Below are 26,402 nucleotides of genomic sequence, written 5' to 3'. Positions count from 1 at the left end.
ATAACAGTGGCCTCTTGGAATGTACAACAAAATTCTAAGCACTAATTTGCATAGTCAGAACCCCTGGTTGACTGAAATCTGACACCATTAAGTGCAAGCAAGTCATTGGTCACTCAGGAAGAGGCAGTGAAAGGTTTTCTGAGTGTTTAATGGAAATACCAAATATATTTGCTCCTATGTAATAAAAATACATTCCAACAATAGAACATCAAAATGTAGAACATCAGCAGTTTTCATCTGACTGCACTATGCTCTCCCAGTCAGCCCAGCATATAATACCACGAATCAAAATGTCACATTGCTTGGTAGAAGGTCAATGCATTTGGAAGATGTCTGTAAAGTGGGGTTTCTTTTTTCCTTCTATAATGAGATCATGAACAGTCACGTTAAAAGCTGTCTACCTACTTGGAGAGTCTCCTAACTATTGTGTCCTCTCATTTTTTCTCCAATTAATTCCCTTCTCCCAGAAAATTTGTACTTTACAAAGAGTGATGATACATGACTGTGCATGAAGACACAAGTTCCTCTACAGAATAATCACAGTGAGGGGTGCCTGAGTGGCTCAGTCGGTTAAGCGTCCGACTTCAGCTCAGGTCACGATCTCGCGGTCCGTGAGTTCGAGCCCCGCGTCTGGCTCTGGGCTGATGGCTCAGAGCCTGGAGCCTGCTTCCGATTCTGTGTCTCCCTCTCTCTCTGCCCCTCCCCCGTTCATGCTCTGTCTCTCTCTGTCTCAAAAATAAATAAACGTTAAAAAAAATTTAAAAAAATTAAAAAAAAAAGAATAATCACAGTGAGGGGCCCCTGGGTGGCTCAGTCAGTTGAGCATCTGACTTCGGCTCAGGTCATGATCTCCTGGTTTGTGAGTTTGAGCCCCGCATCAGGCTCTGTGCTGACAGCTCAGAGCCTGGAGCCTGCATTGGGTTCTGTGTCTCTCTCTGTCCCTCCCCAGCTTGTGCTCTGTCTCTCTGTCTCTGTCTCCAAAAAACAAACATTAAAAATTTTTTTAAAAAGAATGATCACATTGAAAACATCAGGAGTAAGGATTAGGGACATTTATATTTAATAACAAATGTGTATTCTTTTTAACGTATGTATTACATAAGGCATATTATGGATTTATAATCTGTCAACTGCATTTTTCCTCTTAATTACAAGTATTTCCTAGGGATTACTCCTAAGATTTGTATTACATAGTACTGTATTTTGCAATTATAGGTCAATGGTTAATACACAACGTTTTCAAATATAATTTATTGTCAAGCTGGTTTTCATACAACACCCAGGGCTCATCCCAACAAGCGCCTTCCCCAATGCCCATCACCCACTTTAATATGCAATTTTAAATATAGAAGACTATTTTTTAAGGCTACCCCAAATTACATCTATGCAGAAACATTTCTCCCTTCTGTCAACAAGGAACATGTGGCAGACGATGACATTTGAAGGTTGCTTCTTCGCAGTAACTGTCTTTGTTGTCCGTTTCATTTTATGTGAATCCAAACTATACCACATCTCAACAATGCTGCAGACACAAATGACTTCAACGCTTTAAAGCAATGTAGCACTATTAGCTTAAGATTTTTTTTCTCTTCCTTTTTACACACATTTTTGACAATTATGGGCAATCGAGTTATGGAATGCATAACATATATATCAGAAATTAGTATCAGCTTTTAAATTCTCTACAACAGAAATTAAATATATTCTGTATGTTTGATTTCCACTCAAAAATTATTTGGCCAGGTATGTTAGCCTCTCCTTCACTCAATCCTTTATTTGACAAACATCATTGGTACTCATTGTTGTTTGTGTTAGCTGCCCCAGGAAATACGGAAGAGGATATAATGTGGTCATTGAGAGTATCAGCGTCTTTATAGTGCAGGAAGTAGCAACCTCCATTTGCTAGTCTTAGAGTCAAATAAGGAATAAGAGAAATTTGTTAACAGGAAAAGTCAATTAAATTGAAATGTTTACAATTTTACCTAGTAAGGTCTTCTAAAGAGCTACTCAGAAATAATGTAAGGGGCACCTGGGTGGCTCGGTTGGTTGAGCGTCCGACTTCCGCTCAGGTCATGATCCCAGTTTGCAAGTTCGAGCCCCACATTGGGTTCGCTGCTATCAGCACAAAGCCCGCTTCAGATCCTCTGTCCCCCTCTCTCTGCCCACCCCCTTTCTTAAAAATATTCATTTTTTTTAATTTTTAAAAAGAAATAGTATAAGATTTTTACCACAATTTAATTGCATTTTAAATTCTTCCATTTTACTTGGTGATTCAGACCAACCTATCTTCATACTATCTTCACCGTGGACTGGGTATTAAATAAGTATAACCCGGAAGGAATCTAATGTGACATTTTCTAGAAGAAGCAGCATTGTAATCCAGTTAGGGAGGGAATAGTTCAAGGCGGTAATCGTGGAGGACGGCGCCCCAAGCCATTGGGCACCTCAGGGATTCTTAGTGCTACCCAGGAACACTAGAAGGTATTGTACGGGATTCAAATCTGCTGAAAACACTCATCCAAACTCTAAAGTCTTCCGATCTCCGTTTTTTCTCTCCTTTTCACTCCTTACAAGAGTATACTTAGTTGATGTCATATTTCCTACAAACTTCTGCTCCCAGCTGGACCTTTATACTTTACTTCCCGGTCCCATCAGGGACATTTTACAGACCAACTTAGGACTGGATGAAAACCAGTGACACACGGGACACAGCAGTGCTCTGTCGCCACCAGGGCCCATCCGTCACCCGCCACGTTTTATTTTGAGGATGACACACGAAAACTCCCAGCGACAGAGACCTCGTTCCGTTCCAAGCGTGGGCAAGTTCCTTCCACCTTCGGGCTCTGCGCGTGTGGGTCCTCCACTCAACGCGCTTCCCCTATTTGTCACCTAGCCAAATCACACTTGTCATTCTGGATCAGTATCAATGTCACTGCTCTGGAGACATTTCCCCCGACACTCAATCTCCATCGGGGGTCTCTATCACAACCTCTCATCGTAAGCCTTTCTTCCCAGCTTTGCGCTTTTCACAATCTGTAAATATGTCTGGTTTAATTATTGCTTTGACGTCTCTCATTTTTAATCATCACGGCAGCACGAGGAAGTACAAGGTACTTTCACTACCCAAATTTACAGATGAGGACGTTACCTGCTCGTTGCTAAATGCTAAGCTCCTAGCATGTGCCTTGCTTGTAGTTCTGTACGATTAACAGTCGTTGAATACACTGACTGAACCAACCATCTCCTGGAGTTGAAATCTGATTCTCTGAACATGAGATAAGAAAGTGAGACAGAGAGAACTGAGTTTGAAACCTGCCTCGCGAGGTGATCCTAATACACGGAGAGATATAACCACCCTCTACACTTCACTTTTCATCAGAAAAATGGGTGTGATAACCTGCTTCATAGGATTGTTTTCAGGATGTGATGAATTAGTGTACCCAAAATAAATAAACCTAATTTCTATTCGTTTACCCTGATTGCAGCCCCTGGATGTTTAAAGGACACACTTCATCTCTCCTTCAAATGATAGCCTTTTTCTTTTTTTCTTTAAGTTGATTTATTTTGAGAGACAGAGAGCCAACAGGGGAGAGGCACAGAGAGGGGGACAGACAGAATCCCAAGCATTGTCAGTGCAGAGCCTGGTGCGGGGCTGAAACTCATGAAGTGGGAGATCATGACCTGAGCCAAAATCAAGCGTTGGACGTTTAGCCGACTGAGCCACCCAGGCGCCCCTCAAATGATAGCCTTTCAAAATGAAGTATCTTGCCCTTTATTCTTAAAGCTAATTAGCTTGAATTTAAGTTGTCCTTATATTCATTGACTTATGAGTTCATTCAACAAGTATTTATTGGGTACCCACTACTTGAAAGATACATAAATCCTGGTCATGATGGAGGATACAACTAAAAGGGAAATTTACATAACTCAAAATCAGGGTCACTCAAAGGATTTGTTAAGGTATAGACCGCTGTACACTATTATCCCTTGACGAACCAGCCTACCTTCCTTTCCCTTCCTTTCCCTTTCCCTTCCCTTCCCTTTCCCTTCCCTTTCCCTTCCCTTTCCTCTCCCTTTCCCTTCCCTTTCCCTTCCCTTCCCTTTCCTTTCCTTCCTTATCCCTAGACTTTCTGATTCAATATGTCTAAGGTGGGCTGAAAATTTTCATTTCTTACGAGTTTTCTGGTGATTCTGATGCTGTTGTTGCAGGGAACACATCTCAAGAGCCAGTGAACCACACTATAGTGATATTTGCCCAAGAGAAAGAGAGGAAATTTGGGGAGGCAGAAGTTACTTTAAAAAAAGAAAAAATTCCCAGGAGTTGGATGAAGAAGGTGGTGTTAGCTCTGGCCTTAAGATACAGGAAAGGATACGAACGAGGTTTCATGTTTTTCATCTTTCGGGTGGAAATGCTCCTATCTGAATAAATATGACAGAGAGTTTGATAAATCCTATGACTGGAAATAACTTGAAGAGAAAGTATAAATCTGTCGGATGGAAGTACATGGCAAGAATTATGTGAAAAGAGCGTATGCCGTAGGTTTGTTGGTAGAAACGAATATATACCAGTGCAAACGAAAATCAGAGGCATTTTCAATGTATAACTAATATGTCCAAGAGTCAAATGAGCCCACCTACATGATGGTACCTCATTAGGCCTCTGTCCTAAAGAACATATGCTGAGTCTAGTCAGGTGTCTTAGCTATTCCACTGTTGGGTGTTTCTTGATTCCAGAAATTGCCTATTCTATTAAAACACATTTAATCTGCCACATCATTGGTAAATTGATGAAGACATTCACAAGCTCTTATATGCCGTCTTTTCCCTAAAAGAAAAAAAACAATACTCATGGTGTAGAAGCAAAACCACTGCATGTGTGCAACATAGGACGCTGACTGTAAGGAACCGATGGGGCTGAACGCACCCAGAGTGCTATCCTGGGGCAGGGCAAACACAGATTGTGAGTCAACTGCAACCTCAAAGGTACGATTCGAAGAAACATTTGAAACTGCAGAGCTGAAGGGAAACGATGTCGAAAGGAAATATAATCCATTAACCCCACTGATGGAAAACACAGTCCGTGAGTAATGAACAGAAGTGCGACGCGTCAAACTTCATGCACCCATTCCACAACTACAGATACATGGAGTCAGCAGCTGGTCATGAAGCGGCGTGCCCAGCGCTATGCCAGAGCTCACTCCGCTCAGCAAAGTGAGGCCGGCGTTCAGGCATGAGGCTGGCGGTCTGAAACCGGCCACGAGGACAGCACTCCCATCACAAACATCGGCAAAGACTACAAACAAGGTTTGTCTCCCAGCATCAACTGTTAAGCATTTACCATTTTTAATCCTGAAGTTCCCACCATCTGAGACTAGTGTCATAAAACTTTTGATGATGTGCACATCTTAAGCCGATGAGGAGACAGTTAAGTATCTGAATCTCCTATGCTAATTTCTGATGCTAACAAGAATTAGTGTACATTTTTTAAACATGTTTACAACGGCCTTAAATGAGTGCTAAGGGTTCCCACATTCATGATCCTATCCGCCCCTCTACACAAGAACCATTTGAGGAAGGTACTATTAATTCAGATTTTACAGGGAATGAAATAAATACAGGCTCATCAAAGTTAAATAAAATGTTCAAGACTTTTTCTTGACCAGTTGACATTACTGTATCGCTAAGTCAAAAACATACTTAGACGATTCTTTATGCCTCGACCTTGGAAGCAGGAATAATTGAACTCAAGTTGAAAAGCAGCTCTCTATTATTGTGAATAAAAAAATAATTCAAAGAGTTTTAGATTCCATTTGTTTAAGCATAAGAGAAGACATCCTCATAGTAACAGATTTGATGAGATTCAATCCTCCCAAAATCTTTAGGACATATACCTTGACCTTATATAATACAGCTAATCAAGCTTCATCTTGGATATACTTGGGTGTTTTAACTTGTTTTATTATTATTACTTTAAGTGTTATTTATTTAAGTAATCTCTACACCCAGTGTGGGGCTCAAACCCACGACCTTGAGATCAAGAGTCACATGCTCTTCTGACTGAGCCAGCCAGGTGCCCCTATCTGGGCCTTTTTAGAAATAAATATATTTAGTATGATGAATTGAAGAAATACATTTGTCATGCATGGAAAAAGTTTAATAAACTCAAGTTTCATTTTAGTTACAGGCCAAGCATTATAAGATATGAAAAGCTCAACATTTTTACCGAATTTTTTCTCATTTTCTTTGCTTTCCTTGGGGCAAAGTTTAACTCAACCAGTTCTCTATTGAGCATAATGAGATATGCTTCTGCATTGATGAAAGTTTATACATGATTTTGTGAATCTCTATTACTACTATCAAAAAATATTACTGGACTCTGAAAAATGTCAAGTGACCCACAGCGTGATCACAATATGGTATACTGTCCTCCAAAATGTCATCTTCAGAAAGTTGAGAATTTACATATGTGTACGTGCGCGCGCGCACACACACACACATGCACACACCCCACCTCTAAGGATCTTAATCTGAAGTTTGCACAGTCCAAATGATGTTTTGTTAGATCAAACAAAAAATTTTTTAAAGTTGTGGCTTATTAAATTTCAATAGAGGATTCAGAAAGCTTAAAAGACTAAACATAGGAGATTTAAAAAATTAAATAAAAGTCTCATCTAGAAGGAAAACAAGTAATTTTCAGAACTAAATGTTTAATATCTTCTTAAAATTTTCAGAAGCTAAAATAATCAATTTTCATTATCTGTAAGAAGATAATTCTAGATTTAAAGGGAATTTAATATAGCTGTGTGTGTGTGTGTGTGTGAGAGAGAGAGAGAGAGAGAGAGAAAGAGAGAGAGAGAGGGAGAGGGAGAGAGAGGGAGAGAGAGGGAGGGAGAGGGAGAGAGGGAGAGAGAGGGAGAGAGAGAGAGAGAGAGAGAGAGAGAGAGAGGTTTTTACGTGCGTGTAGGTGTGTGTATAGATTCCCTAAAATAAACTGTGAAGCTTTGGTGTTGGGAAGGATATTTAACATTCAAACAAGATTAGACTAATAATTATTTTTGTTAAATAAATGGAACTTTTACTATGTGCTGGGCCCCACTAGGCACTGGAGAACACCCCACAAGGTTTCTACTCACATCGACCTGAGATTCTGGTAAACCATAGAAGTTCTTTAAAATCCATGTCTTCATTTAATATTTACAACTATAAAATTCTACCAATAAATTAAGAAAGCATATTTGATACACAGGCTTGCAGATGTGCAAATAAATACACAAGAATTCCATCACTCCCACGGGAGAGGTCTGGAACATAGCATGCGGTTCCACAAACAGACTGACCTATCGAGATATATACACACGAACAGATCCTGGACAGGAGATAGGGCCAATTTTCCCAAGAGCAAATTATCAAGAAATAGGAACTATTTTTCTTTCATGTTGATAACCCAGCCTCAAGTTTTTTCAGATGAGACATAATATGCCCTGTGTGCCAATTTACAGTTGGCCGATTATAAAATACTCTCTTTCCAATTCGTTTTCTTACTAAACGTTATCTTCGGATTCGATTCCTTATTCCAAAATGTACTTTTTAATGTTATAGGGTTTATGAATCTTGCATAAAAACATCTTTAAACCCAAATACACTTGTCTAACTTGTAAGCTACACAGTGCTGGGGAAAAGAGGCAACATGTGCCTTCAGTGGGACGTTAGGTGAGGCTTGGGAGAATTAGCAGCTCGGAAGGGGTGATGCAATTTGATTATATGGATGTGACTCATTCTTTCACCATGCAGTGTGATCTCTGGAACTGCTATCTGGAAGCAAATGTGTGAGGTAAATACTCTTAAAAAAAAAAAACAAATACTCGCTCATCCTAATTTCTTCATCCTGGATAACCACTAAATATAAGGCACAGCCTGAAAGATCACTGAAATGCTAGTTTTTCTCCATTAGTGATAAATACGCATTAAACATGTGGCCTGCAATATGAAAAATGAGTTATAAGATTAATTCAAAAGTTTACAGGAGGACACACACTATCAAGTGTATACGAATCTCTGTCCTGTGTAATTAACTTCGTTTTAATGAGACCAATATGTGGTAAATGTGTGCTATGTGCAGCCACCGGAGTAAGTACTGGGGTCACAGAGAACATCTGTGATTCCTGACCAGAAGCCACTATGAGACAGACAAATATGGTGGAGCGTTCCCAAAGTTTCGTTCTCTACATTTCAGGAAGAGAATCCTTGACCAATTTTGTACCGGACGGGTGGCTACCTTTACAGAGATCACTTTTTCTAGCTTTCTTTGTAGCTGAGTTATGGGCGAGAGCATGAGAACAGGGTGAAGCTCCATGCTTTCTCAGACCTCATCTTGCCCCCCCCACCCCCCGCGAAAGGATGGACCTCCAACATGGCAGTGGCCCGGCTTCAACTCTGAGTGTGGTGATCCCCCTCGGGTGGCCCTAGAGCAACAAGATGGAAGAAACCTAGGTGCCTGAACAACCAGACGGACAGCATAGCCCCTCTCACCTCAAGGATATGAAGGCCAAGAGGAATAAACATATATCTTATTCTAACCATAATGCTGTGAGGGCTTTTACACAACTGGGCAGATCCCTAATGCGGTAAATCCGCGATTGACGATTGTACGCCAGACGCTCCCCGACAGCCTTGCTTCTCAATCTGTTCCATTTCTGGGAAGAGCAACTCCATTATTCTACTTGTCAGGCCACAAGTCTGGAATCCTCAACTCCTGTCTTATCTGGTGTACCGTTTCCAGTCCAATCCATTAATAAATAGTACTGGCTGAACTTCCGACCACAGTTCTCCAACTTGACCATTTTTTACCACCTTCACTTTCACGGTCTCAGTCGAAGTCAGCATGAACCCTTCTTGACTGCTTCTACAGTTGCCCAACTGATATCCCTGCTTCCCTCCCTGCTACCACAGAATTTCTGTGCCTGCAAGGAAGCCATACATTAGAGGGTGGTGCACTTCAGCTCAAATTCTCCTGGGTATTCCCATCTTGATTACAAGCTGATAATAATAAAAGTCCTTAACACGGACTCCAAGCCCATTTGGAGCTCTGTGATATCAACGATTCCCTTACCCAACTCCCCACCCCACCCCATAATCAATCACTCCACTCCAGCCACGCTGGTTTCCATTACTGTTCCTCGAACACATCAACCACAACCCATCTCAGGTCTTTGCACATTTGTATTCCCTTGGCCGAAATGGTCTTCCTCTGGATATCAGCGTGGAACACTGTCATCTGCTCATTTCTCTGCTTCTGGTCAACATTCAGCTCAAAGAGGACGTCTTCTACTACTGTGTATAACATCACAATTCCGTCCCCGTCCCGCATGTCATTCTCTACCTCCTTACCACGCTTTGGCTTTCACAGCACTTATCACCAACCTATCTCTCGCTCTCTCTCTCACACAAACACACACACACACACACACACACACACACACACATTATAAATGTTTGTTTGTTTCATATCTTCTCAATGAGGCAATAAACACAACGTGAACAGACATTTTGTATCCTTTGGTCTCTACTATAACCCAAACACTCAGAATAATCGAACAATGCCTGGCACATAGCATATGCAAAGTACATTTTTTTCTAATATAATTTATTGTCAAATTGGTAACACAGTGTGTGTAAAGTGTGCTCTTGGTTTTTGGGGTAGATTCCCATGGTTCATCACTTACACACAACACCCAGTGCTCATCCCAACAAGTGCCCTCCTCAATGCCCATCACCCATTTAGCCCATCCCCCCCACATACCCCCATCAACCCTCAGTTTGTTCTCTGTATTTAAGAGGCTCTTGTGGTTTGCCTCCCTCCCTCTCTGTTTGTAACTATTTTTTCCCCTTCCAAAGGATACAGGAGTGCAAAATAAGCATTTCTTAATAAATTACATGAATGAATGAAACACAGTGTGACCAGAGGGCTCATAGAGAGGGACACAAAGGATATTACGGCAACCTCATAGAAGAGAACCCAGCCTAGTAGGGAAGGGTCAGAGACGGCTTCTTAGCAGAACCACCTCGTACAGTGCCTCTAAAGAGTGGTGATGTCTTAGAGTGTGTATCCCAAGCAGAGAAAACATCTATAGGGTCACAGAGACAAGAGAACATTCGAGGAAGTTGAGCCAAAGCCACGGAGTGGTGAGTACAGAATCGAGTAGGGAAGCAGGGGCAGATCAGTGAGTGATGGCTACCCCGAGACACGGGACTTGATGCTTGACATATTTATTATTTGACAAATGAGAAAAGGATGATTTTTAAGTTTGAGAATTCCCCTAGGCTTACTTAGCTAGTTACGTGGCAAAACCAAGATTCAAGTCCCTATCTGCCAAGTTCCAGAACCCAGCTCTCTTTATTTCACTGCAGAGTCTGCTATCCTAAGGAGTTTGGAATTTATCATGGAAAAGCCCTGGAAAATGCAAGCAAGGAGATGGCATGAACTCATTGGGCTTTTAGGAAGGTTTTGTTCATGGTAGTGCAGAGAATGTATCAAAGCGGAAGAAGTCCAGGGACAGCAAGATCTGTAGGAATTGGTGGGAAAATTCAGGCAAGAAGTTCCGAAGACCTGAAACAAAGCGGTAACTGACAGCGGTAAGGACCTGAGGGTAAGCAGACGTGGGACCTGGAATAACCCCCAAGGCTCCAGTGTGGGCCAGGGTTGCAGGAGAAATGGGGTGTTGCCCAGGAAGTTGGGAAATGCAGTCAGGTGCAGAGACGGTTACTCTAAGCACTTCAAGCTGGTCACAGAGCCACTTAATGGATGGACCTGGAGGAAACTCCCAAGATTAATGGCTCAGTCCAGCGGCCATGCCTCCACAAGACAACTAAACTAAATGGCCAAAGCTTATAATATAAAGCACACAAAGACAAAAGGCAGAAACCTAACTCAGCAGTCTATTTAAGTAAAAAACAAACAAACTCTCCACGCTTTGCGAGAACAGGAAACAGAATGCACTGTTGTAGAAAATACTAACCTAGAACTTGCATAAAAAAACAAATTCTAAAATTAAGTTCTCATTCCAAATAATATCATATGTGTGCTCAGTTGGAGTCAGCCTTTTATCCTCTAACGTTACTGATGTGCTAAGATCTGCCTTTGGGAGAAGAAACCAGAAACTTGACTTCCCAAGAAAAATCAATGAAAGCAGCAAGTTGTTTGTTTGTTTGTTTTCTAAACTTCTCCCAAGACAATACTCATGAGGATGGTGGTAAGATACCAAACACAAGCATATGCACCTGCAAACGAGAATGCTCTTTGCAAAACACATCACAAGAGAATTACATGCACATGTCAAACATTTACTTAGCGGTAAGAATTTATAAAGAGACATCCAAAAGACAGCTGCCAATTTCGGTTTCCACATGCATTGAGGGGACCACTCTGCGATCATGCGTAAAGTGACATATTCTCTTTTTTCATTTGAAACCATCTATGATGTTAGATGCATCACTGCTCTGAACCTCCCAAATATAAAATGCTACATTTTCTAGAATTCTTTTAAGTAAGAAATAAGCACAATATAAAACCACTTTCTTCTCTAAAAATGCTGATTGGATTCAAAGGATATTTGATTCCTTTATTCCTTAGAGCTGTAATTAAAATTACAAAAAAAAAAAAAAAAATCAGCACCCTACTACACGAATTCAGGATCATCACTGGGGAACCCAATTCAATTCCCAAATCTGAAACATTAAAAAGTGTCCAAACAGAACCCCTTTCAAACTGTGAAATGCAATGTAATTAACAGAACAATAAGCACTTCAACGCAACTGACGCGCCCACTGCTAATCAGTATTGGCTATTTACTCTAGATTTAAATGTCCGCCTTAAAAGAAACTTTTGCTTCTAACTTACCAGGACTCTACTTAAAAGGCTTTTGTTGCAAAACAAGTCCCGCAGCTGTAACACACAGCACGGGGACGACAGTTAATAACACTGGATGGCATAGTTGAAAGTTGCTAAGACAATAAATCTTAAAAGTTCTCATCACAAGAAACAAAATGTAACCATGTGCAGTGATGGATGCTACCAGACTTACTGTGGTCATCATTTCACAATAGCACAAATATCAAATCCTTATGTCATACACCTAAAACGAACACTATACGACAATAAACAAAACTTACGTCAACTGTACTACAATAAACCAAAATAAATAAAAATGAAAGATATTTGTTTTGTAACATGATCCTTCGTGTGTGCTATTTAGGGGTGGGTGAGTCAATATCTGATATTTTAAACCTTAAACTAATCCAGTGTGTTTTCTGGAACAAGCATCTAGTTGGTCATATTTGTCTTCAGGTCACATGGCTTAAGGTGGTGGTTCTCAAACTTAGTTTCAGAACCTCTTGATACTAACAAAACTCACTGAAAAGTTCAAAAAGATTTTGCTTCTTTGGGCTGTATCTATTGATGTTTATTCCATTAGACCTTAATACAGGAAATTTTTTGACACATGTATTCACTTGAAAATAAAAAACTTACCACATGTAAAAAATGCATTTTTATAAAATTAACTATATTTTAAAAATGAAAATGTTACTAACAAGCATGCCATTGTTTTACACTTTTTGGAAATCCAATTGATGAAGAGGGCCGCATCCTCTGCTTTGGCATCCTACCTTCTAGAAAATTCTACCGTACACCCATGACCGACAAATAACGTGTTCCCATTACAAGACGTTAAGCTTTGACCTCAAAGAGCCCCTACAAGTTTCCCCAGACCAGACTTCGAGAACCGCTCCTTCAAAAAAATTAGCGGGATTATACTGGAAGGAATTTTTAGCTGGCTGCAAAGATTTTACATTAAAGAATGTTAAAGTATTTACGAATACCCCTATGTATGACATCTGTAAAATTACAAAATTCACCCATTTAATTAATCTGTGGCAGGTACAATGAACACTCTAACCACAAGAGAACTTACGCCGGTCTTCTCTCTCTGCCCTGTTTTATTAACAGGAGACTTTCATGTCCACATTCAGACCTCTCACCTGGGCTGTCACACAGGTGTCACCCATGTGGTCTCTCCAAGGGAACCTGAGCTTCACACTGCCAGGAAGGGGCTCCTCATGGCACTTCTTCACCATGAACTCCTCACCCTTCTTCCCATCGCAGAACACAGCACCACCACTCACCCAACCTCTTCAATCAACAGCCTAAGCATGCCCCAGTTTATCTCTTTCACCCTCATCTAACATCTCTGAGCTGCCCAAATTCACCAGCCGTCCCTCACGCCCCGTGCCATCATCCCACCCAAGCCAGCATTCCACTTTGCTTGGACTACTGCCGTCTACAACCTCCCAACAGGACCCCCTGTGGACCCCACCACTCCAAGTACGGTTCGCCACCCTCAATTATTAGCGGTATCCGTTTTTCTACTCATAAAACCTGAGTCTTCTCATGCCCCATCTCAGCCTAAACTCCAATGCTCTCTAAATGTCTTGGAATAAAACTGAACCGCCTCCAGCATCCTGCAAGTGACCTTGCCAACCTCAAATCCTGACACTGGCTTCTTTTTCTTTACCACGCCAAGCCTTCCCCACCTCATCACTTTTCTACTTACAGGTGCCCTCACCTGGAACCTCTATCCACACTTTTGTGTGTCTGGCTCCTCCTTGGCATTCAGGTCTCAGCTCAAATCATACCCTCTCAGCAAAGTCCTCCCTGACCCACCTGATCATTGCCAGACCCACCTATGAGTCTCTCTTCTATCACCCTGTTTTATCAATTTAGTCACAGCCCTGGTAATTATCCAGAAGTATCATGCTTACTTTCGTGAATGTTCTTTGTCCTTTTCCCCTACCACCATCGCCAGGATGCAGGGTCTGGAAGACACGGACTGTGTATGTCTTGTTCACTATCCTACCTCAGTGTCCACTGAGACACGGTCAGCACTGGGAAAGCATTTGTAGGAATTGAACAGCAGGCACGAATAAATATTCAGATGAATTGATAGGTGAATCATAATAAAGAAACTGTACTGCCAAAAGAATTTCATTAAATACTTTCTTTGTGGTTCTCAATTGTCGAGCGATTTACCAGGAATTTCATGTACTCATGGACGACACTCAGTCAAATCCACACTCTGCTTTATGACTCCAACACCTTTCCTACTTTTGTAGAAACTCGCCATATGGAGGGAAGAAGAGAATGGTAGTTGAGCGATGCCTGCTATGTATATATGGAACCTAATTCTGAACACGAAGAAAAATCTGCTGAAACACTCTTCCTATTATTTCATGTGACTTTGACCTCTAGAACTGATGTGAGAAATAAAAACTTAAATTCACAGGATTAATGAAAAGAAACATCAAGACTTTCCATAGAAGTTATCTTAATTTTAAGAAAATGGCATGAAAATTGTTCTAAAAAACCTATAAATTAAGTATTTTTCTTTGCAGACTGAGTTTTAAATCACTGGGGAACCTTATCATCAATACTTATGATTATTGTTGTTACTCTATTTTCCTTATAAATTTGAATTTAACCACTGACAGAATCCTATAGATTATAGTAACAACCCCATCATCTCCTAAAATATAATGTGAACTCTGGGAAGCAATCGTTTCATGTAAATTCATATACACACATGGGCACAACAGGCTGAGTCAATAAAAATCTTTGCACTGGAAATATTGGAGCAAATTATACAAATCTTTAAAAAAATGACTTCAATTTAGAACATTGGGGACACCATAAATACATAGTAAGAATATTGCTGAAGGTATTAAATATTCTAAAACAGTATAAAACACAATAAAAGAATAATATAAAATGATGCTCTGTAAAAACAAGTTAAATATAAAATATGATACTGAATTATAATCTTCTAATCACATAAATTAAAAAAAATTGATGAGTATGTAAATGGCTTTCCGTTAAAAGTTATTATAATGGGCTATTAATTAAACTCTAATGGAAACAAATACCCCCACTTTTTGCCAGTGGGACATAAGTGATATTTTTTTTTAATTTTTTTTTTAACGTTTTATTTATTTTTGAGAGAGAGAGAGACAGAGCATGAACGGGGGAGGGGCAGAGAGAGAGGGAGACACAGAATCAGAAGCAGTCTCCAGGCTCTGAGCCATCAGCAAAGAACCGGATGCAGGGGCTCGAACGCACAAACCGCGAGATTGTGACCCGAGCTGAAGTCGACGCTTAACTGACTGAGCCACCCAGGAGCCCCAATAAGTGATATTTTAAAGAAGCATGATCAGTTCCTGAAGGAAAATTTTAAGCACATTGACTGTTAATTATGATTTCGTGAAAAGTTTTAGCTTTCCTCTGTAAATACACCATTGCATATTGGTATTGGTGACATGGGAAACCACCTTTCATAATACTTTGGCCACCTTCACCAGATGATTTTTCTAGTACAGCTTTGCTATTGATAAATGAACAGAGTAACTTAATCGGCTTTGATAATGAAAAGTATACAAAGTAACCTAAGTGTTCTTGTTAAGTTACATAAAATTGCACGTAGTAAATAGTAAATACTCTGTCTTGTTTTAAAATCATTTGCTTCCATATATTCCTTTGAATAACTAAAAGGTGGTTTCATTATACACAAAAACAACCAGCTTTGGTGAAGTTGGGCAAATAATGCAGAAAAAATGACATTACATAAATCAGTAACATAAATAGAGTCAATAATAATTTCTTGATATTTTAAATATGCATAAAATGTGAATTTTTAGGAATTAATTTTAATACCATCTTAAACCATCTATCATACTTTTATATCTCCGTGCACTACTTAAGAAGCTTTAGGGGCGCCTGGGTGGCTCAGTCCGTTAAGCGATGGACTTTGGCTCAGGTCACGATCTCACCATTCCTGAGTTCAAGCCCAGCATCGGGCTCTGAGCTGACAGCTCAGAGCCTGGAACCTGCTTCAGATTCTTTGTCTCCCTCTCCCTCTGCCCCTCCCCCGTTTGCGCGTGCGCTCGTGCTCTCTCTCTCTCTGTCTCAAAACTGAATAAAAGTTAAAAAAAAAAAAAAAGAAGCTTTAGCACAAAAACATTTTCATTTTCATCAGAAAGGAGTTTGCAGAAGGGCCTAGATATAAAGATCAGACTCAGACTTCAACCTTCCAAAGCTACAGTAGTTAATTTCAGATAACGTATGTGCTATCACAGGCTGCATTTCTCAAATGCGGAGTCATGGGAGAATTCCAATAAGGACTTCAGAGACCAATTCCAATTGGTCCTTTGTCCTGGGGTGGGGGTGGGGGGCTGTTGCCATGGCAGTCACACCAGGCAGCTTCTTTGTGCTGGGAAGTAGCTCCTATCTGCCCAGCCCTTTGAGCACATGCCAACACAAATGCTAACCATTCAGGGATTTTTCATTAGAGGAATGGATATGAACAGCATTAGTCTATCCAGCCCCCCACAAAAATCATTCAAAAGCTTGTTGAAAGTCTCTGCAGAAATACATCTATGTGATTTTGAACTGAACCCACAACAATGTCAGAAGCCTGTTTAACGTTCAGCATGCAAGCCAGCCAACAGTTTCACATAATGATGGCCGAAGTAAGTTTTCCCTCATTAGCAGAAAATCAATGCCTTATCACACTACTGCCAAAAAGTTACTAATCTCTATTTTCTTCCCATTTTTTTCAGCTACGCTGTTTTCATTTTTAATGTTCACTGAAAATATATTTTTAAACTTTAAAATTTGCCATTCTCTCAAAACTGCAGAATGGAGGGATGGATATTGCAGCAAAATGAACCAGCACAGAAATAAAACCCGTAACTGTTATGAACTAATTGTAAGAAAAAAATACTTATACCTTTTTAACATAACGTATGATCTCCTTTATCAATTTCAGTTTCTTTTTTTTTTTTTTGCTTTTTTTAATAATGGCTTTCCAACTTTTTTGGTCTCAAAAAAAAAAAAAAAAAAAAAACACAAAAAACCAACCACAGCGATTTTCAAAGATTTTAGCTTTCAGGAGTCCTCAAAGGTAAGGAGCCACACTATTTCCCTCCTTAATGTAATAAATTCAATTCCACCATTAACAGTTTGTAATCAATTCCACCATTAACAGTTTGGAAAGAAAACAGAGGACATTAGTACAACCACAATGTGATAAGGCTATTTTTACAAAATCACACAAAGATGTAGGTAGCCTAATGAGTATTAACGAACATTATCCTTCAAGGGTGCCTGGGTGGCTCAGTTGGTTAAGCATCCGAGTTCAGCTCAGGTCTCCATCTCACAGTTTATGAGTATGAGCCCCGCATCGGGCTCTGTGCTGACAGCTCGGAGCCTGGAGCCGGCTTCGGATTCTGTGTCTCCCTCTCTCTCTGCCCCTCCCCCTGCTTGTGCTCTGTCTCTCTCTCTCCTTCAAAAATAAACAAACTTAAAAAAAGAACATCATCCTTCAGAATAAATTTTCAATAAATTATGTCCTTAAAACATCTTGTTAATTTTTCCTGACTTGTACAACAAATGTCATTACTTTACGATGGTGCATATATATTAGTAACAAAGGGAAAAGGTATCACTCCGCTTCATCACCTACCCCTGTTCGTCATATCTGTCACTAAATGACTTGGAATTATTTCCAAATATAAAATATACCCTCACAGAAAAAAGACAAAAAAGAAAAAAAATAAGCATATACAAAAATATGTACTGTCCTCTAAGGACAATTTATAAAGAATTCTTCAAATACATTGTGGAAAAAGAACACAGAAGCAAAAATATATTGCCTTCCCAGCTTCCTGCTTTGAAAAGGACAACTCTCATTTAGATTATAAATGTGGATCTATTCCTTGACAGATAATTCCTCTTACACCAACTTAAGTACATGCCTTCATGGACAAAAATACCACCCTCCAGGATTTCTTACAAAGATACAAAAAGCACAAACCAAGAAGATTGATATATTTGACTACAGTAAAATTAGTAACTTCTGTTCATCAGCAGATTTCACAAACGGGTAAAAATTAAAGCTATAGACTGAGAAAGATACTTTGCAATGCATGTAATCGACAGGGATGAAAATCTGAACTAGGTAAAGTAAATCAATCCAAAGGGAGAAATGGGAAGAAAACCAGAACAGACACTTCACAAAAGAACCACAGACAGCTCACGAACATATGAATAGATGCTCGGCCACATTAGTAACCTAGAGCAAAATAACTGGAAATAATCAGAATATAATCCTTAGCAGAAAGGACAAACAAATTGGGTTATAACAGCGCAACATCGAATGGAAGCAAAAAGAATGAAGTAACAGAAAAACTCGTGTGGTATTATTAGATTTCAATCATAGGGTACAAAAACACTTCAAAGTAACCACCACATTGCGTGTAGAGGCAAGTTTGTGAGAGGAAGCCTTCAGAGGGCCAGGTGCTCAAAGACTAGCTACTAGGACGCTCATTCACAAACCCACAGACTGAGAATGTGGGAGTTTAGGGAAGGGACAGAGATGCCTTGTGATTCAGCCGCAGGGAATCCCTCCTCCACCCCCCCGAACTTCCTCCAAGCAGGTGCCTTGGAGTCAAGGCTGCAATGCCTCCCAAGATGCTGTTCTTGCCACCCCATCAACCTGCTCCTTTCACTCCCGGAGCATGTTATCAGCAGCATATTGATTCCAAAGTCTTCCCTGGAACTGGCATTTCTTCTTTGCTCTTCAAGATTCATGAAGACTAATTCCCTTTTCAAGAGACAGCATTTTCAGTATCTAAAACATTATCCTCTCTTCCTAGACTCCCCATCTATATGTGAAACAATGTCTAAATGTATATGCATGTGTGTATACACACACACAATTTATATATATATAAAATATATATAAATATAAAAAAATGTTTTTATTTATATATTTTTATTTATATATATTTTATATATATAAAAAATATATATATAAATTGTGTGTGTATACACACACACATACACACTATATATACATATACATACATATATATATATATATACATATATATATGTATGTATGTATATGTATATATATATGTATATATATTGACCTGGACCTGGTCGAGCCTATCAAAGGCTTTTTTGAAGCTTGGCACTCCAAAATAAACATGATACCCCCATGCCATCTAAATATCTCGGTCCCTTGTCTTCACCGTTGACTCCATAAATGAAATAGAGTTTAATATTTTGCATTTAATACTTCCAGATTCTCTTGGCTTACGAGAACTTCTTATAAATAGACGTCTGCTTTGTTTTTTCTATAAGCAGGGCATAGGTTTGCTCTTTAACATTAACATTATAACCACGGTCCAGTGAAAGAACAGTAAAAAACTTTAAGTGCACGGGTATTTCAACTATTTTAAAAATAGCTTTCAGAGGAACGAGAAAAACTCATAAGGCCAAAAGGCGACCCCTGATTTTGGAGAACAAAACTGTCTGTTTCTCATGTTAAAGTTACTGGGAGAGCTCATTCATATGAAAATGCATTCAGTTCCCTCATACTCTCAGGTAGTGTTTTGAATGCCAAATGGCACGGTGAGGCTCATCATTAATGTTCAGTTTTCTAAAAAATCCCTCTTTGAATGTCAGCTTTCATACATCATTTAATTATATAAAGACAGCAAGAATGTTTCAGTGGGAAAGGGGAACAGTGCTTGAAGTATCATCAAGTTACGTGAGGTAACTTTGAAGGGTGGCCGGCAGGATGGTTCGTGTCCACACTGAAGCATCAGCAGTGTTAGACATCAGCCGAACACACAGACCTGGTTATCAACCCACGGAGAAAGCAGGTGACCCCATGACTTGGTCTTCAGAAGGAAAAAGCGCAATCTTGGTACAGTGAGAACGGAAAGGGGAGGCTAGCTCCTGAGTGTTGATGTCAACAGTCAAATATCACTTAGCATCCGTGTACAAAGGTCATATTAAAAGTCTGCAAAGAGCTTCTTTAAAAAGCCTGTGTGAAAAAAAAGATCAATGCTTTTCATTACATGCAGAAAAAATAGGTCCTTCAAGGTGCACGGCAAAGTTGAGTCACAAACAAGTAAGGACACAGAGGTGGACCAAGATTCAGCCAAGTCACAGCTGCTCTTTCAATAAGGAAGAGGAAACGGTCAGAGGAGAGGGCTGAATGGTCGAAGATCAATGCAGAGGTCAATAAGCAGTTCAATGTTCAAAGGGGGCAGAGAGGCCTAAGAGATATTCATAGAAACATCTGGGTTATTCTCTTCTGGAACTATTGCCATTCAAGTTCTAGTCTTTCCTTGAAAATAATCAAACCATATATATATTTTTTTACCCTATGGTTTAATGCTGTGCATCTTCTATGGGCTTTTCAAAGTGGGATAATAATACATAATACATAATAAATATGTCACACGAGTACTCCTAATCCGTCCTTGGAAAGTTAACATTGCCCAGTCATCACGCATGGGCGACGCCAGAGCAGATGGCCCAGGTTTGCACCTCAAAAGACTGACTGTAAGATCCTGGCCAATTCATTCAGCTGGCCTATCATCAGGTCTTTTAGCTATTAACATGCAGATAATATAATACCTACTTCCTAAGGGGTACTATGAAGATTAAAATTTAATACCTATAAAAATGATTGAAGTACCTGGTGTTTATATGTAGTTGATAAAAAGCTATTATCATTAAAGAATGGATAATTTCATAGCCTCATACAAGAATGGATAATTTCATTAAAAAGTTTAACTTAAACCTCATAACCTCATAAAAGAATGGATAATTTCATTAAGAAGTTTAACTTAAATTAGCCAAGGCTCAAAGAACACTAAATACATAACTTGCTGCTTTTTAGAAAACAAAATATAATCTACCTGCTCCCACAATGAAATATCACAGAAAACATGCAAAACCAGTATCGCTAAGCAAATCAGCCACTTTGATGGATACAAATTCAACACTTTTCAAAGTGAAAATATTCCATTAGGTTCACAGAAAAGATGTTTTAATCACATCACCATCAAAAGTCACTAAATCAGACTATGTTTTGTGTTGGATGACAGAAGGCTAAAATGTATCTTTATGATAAGAAAAGGCAAGGCAAGGCAAGAACGTAAGGACAGTTTCAAATTTCACATCATAATTAAGGCCAATGTCTGTTTAAGAAAATAAACTGTATTCAAGTACTTGATAAGACTCATTTACACAGTTGAAAACGTAATTAAAATGTAAAGAGAGCCTTAGCAATGTAACCTACTTAAACTGCTGTCTTCAGAAACGAACTCCAAACAATTCTGATCAAAACTTAAAATTGAAACTTCTCTAAGCCAGCAATTTTAAGTATCTGAAAGTCACACGACTCCTTTTGCTTGAAAATACATGATAATATATTTACACTACCCCCAGATGATTTTTCCCCAGTCATCCTAATTAGTGAAGTCTTACCATATGACTATTCTCTTTTGCTAAAACGATGAGAAATTCTGGCATTTAGGTGTGCAATCATACTTGGGACCCTGCCCAGCTAAAATAAAAATCACTTAAGGCACATGTTAAACCGCATTACACAAAGAAACTTCATTTAAGTAAAGAGAGACAGAGAAAATTGGAGTGATATTCCATGTAAACTCCCTGGGTGTTTTTCTGAATGTCTGGATAATAAGCAAGTTTGTGAATGATCTTGCATAGCCCACTCACCCATTGTTGCCATGGCATACTCTTTATAAATATTAATGTTTGCAGATGAAAAAAATCCATCTATACCAAGAACATTGCTATCTAAATTTTGAGAAGATTAAATACGCTGATAAAAAAACTAATTAAACAATGAAACATTTCTTCAATTAAAACTTATAAAAATTCAAATGATGTTTTCTTTTTTTAATTTGAAATTATTTTGACACAAGGATATTAGCACGAGATCAGCCAAAGTTACATGGAACTGGTTAGAATCACAGCTTGGGGACAGATCGGCCTCATTTTATAAGATTATCGTCATTTTACTGAGTTTAAACTGAAGTATATCAAGAGAATCACTGCAGAATCTGTGACTCTGAATATTTATATACTATTTAAAGCCCTGTTTTAAAAAAGATAATTAAGATAGCTCGCTATTTAGTCAATCCAGAGGTAAAAGGAAGATAAATAAAATTTATTAAAATTAGCTTGTAGCAATGGAGGAAAGATGAGTATCTTTACCTTTACCTAGGAAAGGCTGCCATCGGTATTTCTTCTTTATTTTGTCATAAATATGTTTGCGTGTATGGTTATGTGTGTGTGTGTGTGCACAGAATTTTCATTTTCCTATTTCATATCCCCTTATCATGTATCATAAGATGGACTGACGACATCTCAGTATTTAAGTATGAGTTGTGCAACATAGTATTTAAATTAGGGCATATCAAGGAGAAGAGTAAATATCACCCAAGGACTTTGTGCTCTTTTCGGGGGAACGTGCCAGTGGATTTTCAGTTATACTCAGAATCTTTACCTCACGGTAGATGGAGCTATGACCTTGTTGCTGTCTTTATTTGGAGCTCAAGCATGGTTTGAGGAGATGCACACAGAGGCAGAGTTGACAACGAGTGGACCTGGGATGGTGAATTCAATGTGTCAACTTGCTAGGTCATGATCACCGGATACTATTGGTCCAATATCATCCTAGACCCTTCTGGGAAGGAAGTTAAAGTTAGCACATAAATCCGTAGACTGTAAGCCACAGATGACCTTCCTAATGTTGGTGGGCTTCATCCAATCAGTTGAAGGCCTCAACAGAAAATAGACTGACCTCCACTGAAGAAGGAATTCTGCCAGCAGTCGGCCTTCAGATTTGAATTGTAGCACCAACTCTTTCCTAGATCTCCAGCCTGCTCACCTTACTGTGTAGATTTGGGGTCTCCCAGTACCCACAGTTACATGATCCAATTCCTTAAAATAAATACCCACCCATCGATATCTATCTATCTATCTACCTATCTATCTATCTATCTATCTATCTACCTATCTATCCATCAGTATCTATCTATCTACCTACCTACCTACCTACCTACCTATCTATTGGCTCTGTTTCTCTGGAGAACCAGAGAAACACAGTAAAGGGCTAACACATGGCCCTACAGTCAAAAGCTGGAGCTCTGAATCCAGACTACCGTGGTTCAATCCTAATTCTACTATAAGCTAGTTGGGAGACCCAGGCAAATTACTTAACCTCATTGGGCCTCTGTCTCTTCATCTATAAAGAAAAATAATAAATACTGCCCCTTACTTCATAGGATTGTTTTGAAGATTAAATAAATTTTATACATGGAGTGTGTTTGCAAAAGCATGCTCCGTAAGTTGGGCATTGCTCTAAGCACTCAATAAACATCAACTGTGACTTCTAAGCTTCTTCTAACATAGCTAGTGGACTTGCAGTTAGTCTTAGAAAACAGAATAGTATGCATAAACAATATTTTTTTTTAGAAAAATTTGCAAGGTTGTGCAGAAACCTATTTGCGTAAGAGATATTCAACATAAAGGCGAAGTGAACACACAGGTTTTCAAAATATCCATTTCCTGAATGGATTTTCAATAATTAGCATTTGCAAAAGGCTGAGGTAAGGTATTTACCTCGCTTTACCACAATAGGTGTGTTCTTACAAACGTGCCTGACAATGAATTAACTGAAAAATCAACTATGAAACCACGGATATACTGTAATCTAACAAATGCTTTAACTTGGTTTGTAATTGTTAGCACTCCTTAACACATCCCTCTGTATTTATAGATTACGCTCGGCCTCGATATATTTCTCGCCTCTTTCTCATCCATTTTGCTCACTACCCACATACGCTCTCGCCCTATAATTTCATCTCCTTCCCCTGCAATTGTCTAGCAAGTGAATACTGTTTGTGTTTTTGTTTACTGGCTCTTGCTTTTATCCAGAAGAAAGCCTAGCTGAACATTTATGTCTTTTGGCCTGGGGAGAAACTTTAGAACACTGACACAAAAGCCGAACACTTCTAGAGAAAAAAAAAAAAAAAAAAAAAAGACAGAAACTATGAGTTAAAAGTTGAATGCCTAATATATGTCAAAAAAAGATTACAAAGGAAAATTAAAAGGTGAATGACATATGCAGGAAGAACATTTCTTATATACTGTCAGGTATTTGATGGAAATAATACTACTTACGGCTATTTTTTAACATTTTACACTGTACATAACACATTTTTTACTCAGACTGTTTCATGTTAACTTCATAACAATCTTGTAAAGACAGAAAAAGCAGGGCATTCCAATATCAGCATTAAGGACAATTTGGGCCAGATAATTCTTTGTTGTGGGCGCCTACCTGGCAAAGCGGAGTTCCTGGTTTTTACCCACAAGATGCCAGAAGCCTCTCCCCCCAAGCCCGACCCGTCCCCATTGCAACTGTGACAACCAAAACTGTCCCGAGGCATTGCCAAATGTCCTGTGGAGGGACAGAATCACCACCAGTTGAGAACCACTGTCAGAAACAAGTAGTGCCTTTTTTTAAAATATAGAAACTGTAGTGCCTTTTTTTAAAATATAGAAATTAGGTTAAACTCAGAGAAGTGATGTCACTTGCCCAAATAACGCCCCTTCTCTCAACAACCTATAAACTTGACAATTCTAGGAGATTGCCATGAATGCTTTGGTTAAAACACCAATCACCACCTGTAAATTGATTGTGATTTCTGTATGGCCACTCTGTGATCTTATAGGCACCTCTGAACTCACTTTCTCCTTGGCTGGTCTGGTCATGACCTCAGGCTTTTGTTCCCCCCGACCAGAAAGAAAACATGGCATTATAAGCTCCAAGCTAGAAATGAACAATATGAAAATCTGTCTGGGCATAAAATAAATTTGTATGGTGCCTCCCTCAATTGTTTTTTTTTTTTTCCAAAACGGTTTCTATCTTAATTTGCACAACATCTATGGAACAATCTATCACTCTTATTAATTAGGCAGCTAACAGGCCATCTGACCGGTCTGATTTATCTCTTTCACACACTTATAAAATGCTGAAAACACTCTCTTTTTATAGAAGCACAATAGCAGGAAACCCAGTCATATCCTGAAAATGAAAAGTAGAGTTGACACTTTGATTATCTGACCAAGAATACTTCCCGACGGTCCCAAGTTTCTCTGGAAGCTTCGTGAGCTTGCTCAACGACCTGACAGTGTGCAGACTTACACAGCACAGTAAACAGCGTTTCCTTCCTTCACACTGTCACCCTTTCCCCAGGTCTAAAAAATATCCTCGACTCTCAGATGAATATTCTCAACACAAACCCTTTGTACAACTAGTCAGCCAGTGTATTTAAGTCGTGTCCCGCCTCTTTTCAAACTGTTTCCCAACAACAAAAGAGGGAAACACGGAACCATCCCCTGTAATCCATGGCCTTCTATGTGTGGGCTGATTAAGACGAAAAGGGAATATTTGAATGTCAGACGCTCAGGGTTACGAACCATACCTTCCATGACATACACCAGTGACCCCACGTCTCCTTCTTTGATGATGCAGCTGTCTTTGCCATATTCCACTGGGTACATACAATCCACAATCTCCTGGATCTGCGACAGCTCCAAGTTCTTCATAAAGTCATTGTCAAGGATAGCTTCCTTTATGAGATCCTTGGACCTAGGGAAAGAGAGGGAAGATTTATTGGCACATCTGACAAGCGTTTTCATAGTCTGTGAAGTTGAGCAGAGCCATAGAGTGTTCTGGCACACTACGATGCATTTTCTTGTTAGGAATCCAATCGTATTCTGAAAGACCTAGGAACAAAGTAATTCTGTGGCAGTAGGAAAGGCGCTGAGAAAATTTCCTTTAAATACACTATCATTTAATGCACATGCGACCAACCAATAAACAAACCAAAGTGTGAAATTCCATTTTGTTTCAGAATGTTCTTTAATCACGAAGATTGGGAGAAAGCCAGTAGATGAGCATTTTAAATTGAAGTTTGCAACTTAGTTTAAGAATAAATGCGAACAAGGGGCGCCCGGGGGGGGGGGGCTCAGTCGGTTAAGCATCCGACTTGCGCTCAGGTCGTGATCTCGCGGGGTTCAGGGGTTCGAGCCCCGCGTCGGGCTCTGTGCTGACAGCTCAGAGCCTGGAGCCTGCTTCCGATTCTGTGTCCCCCCTCTCTCAGCCCCTCCTCTGCTCACACTCTGTCTCTTTCTCTCTCTCAAAAATAAATACACATTTAAAAACGTTTTTAAAAATAAATGTGAACAAGAGACAATAAATCTTTTTAAAAATTTTTTATGGCACAAACACTCTTACCGCTATCTTTACATATTATAAAAGAACATTAGGATGTATTGCACTATATATAATTACAGTAAAAAATTATTTGTTTGCTTATTTGTATGTGATTCTTCCACTAGACTTTATGCTCCACGTGGATGGGGATCATTTTTACTTTTCTCTCTATGCCAAGTGTCA

At 39.4% G+C, this 26,402-nt stretch overlaps 1 protein-coding gene across 4 annotated transcripts in view; it reads right to left on the bottom strand.

Moving 5' to 3' along the window:
- Positions 1–26,402, bottom strand: part of PRKG1 (protein kinase cGMP-dependent 1) — a 1,256,614-nt gene that overhangs the window by 1,061,252 nt on the left and 168,960 nt on the right. For all 4 annotated transcript variants that reach the window (XM_053910263.1, XM_019430062.2, XM_019430063.2 and 1 more), the window contains exon 2: positions 25,426–25,592. In XM_053910263.1, coding sequence (XP_053766238.1) covers positions 25,426–25,592 — 167 coding nt within the window. The remainder of the gene's footprint in view (positions 1–25,425; positions 25,593–26,402) is intronic.

This window comes from Panthera pardus, unplaced genomic scaffold (assembly GCF_024362965.1).
Source record: "Panthera pardus isolate Hobbes unplaced genomic scaffold, ASM2436296v1 HiC_scaffold_22, whole genome shotgun sequence".
Taxonomy (NCBI): Eukaryota; Metazoa; Chordata; class Mammalia; order Carnivora; family Felidae; genus Panthera; species Panthera pardus.
The sequence above is the reverse complement of the archived record's forward strand: the minus strand, read 5'-3'. Positions and strand labels throughout refer to the sequence as shown.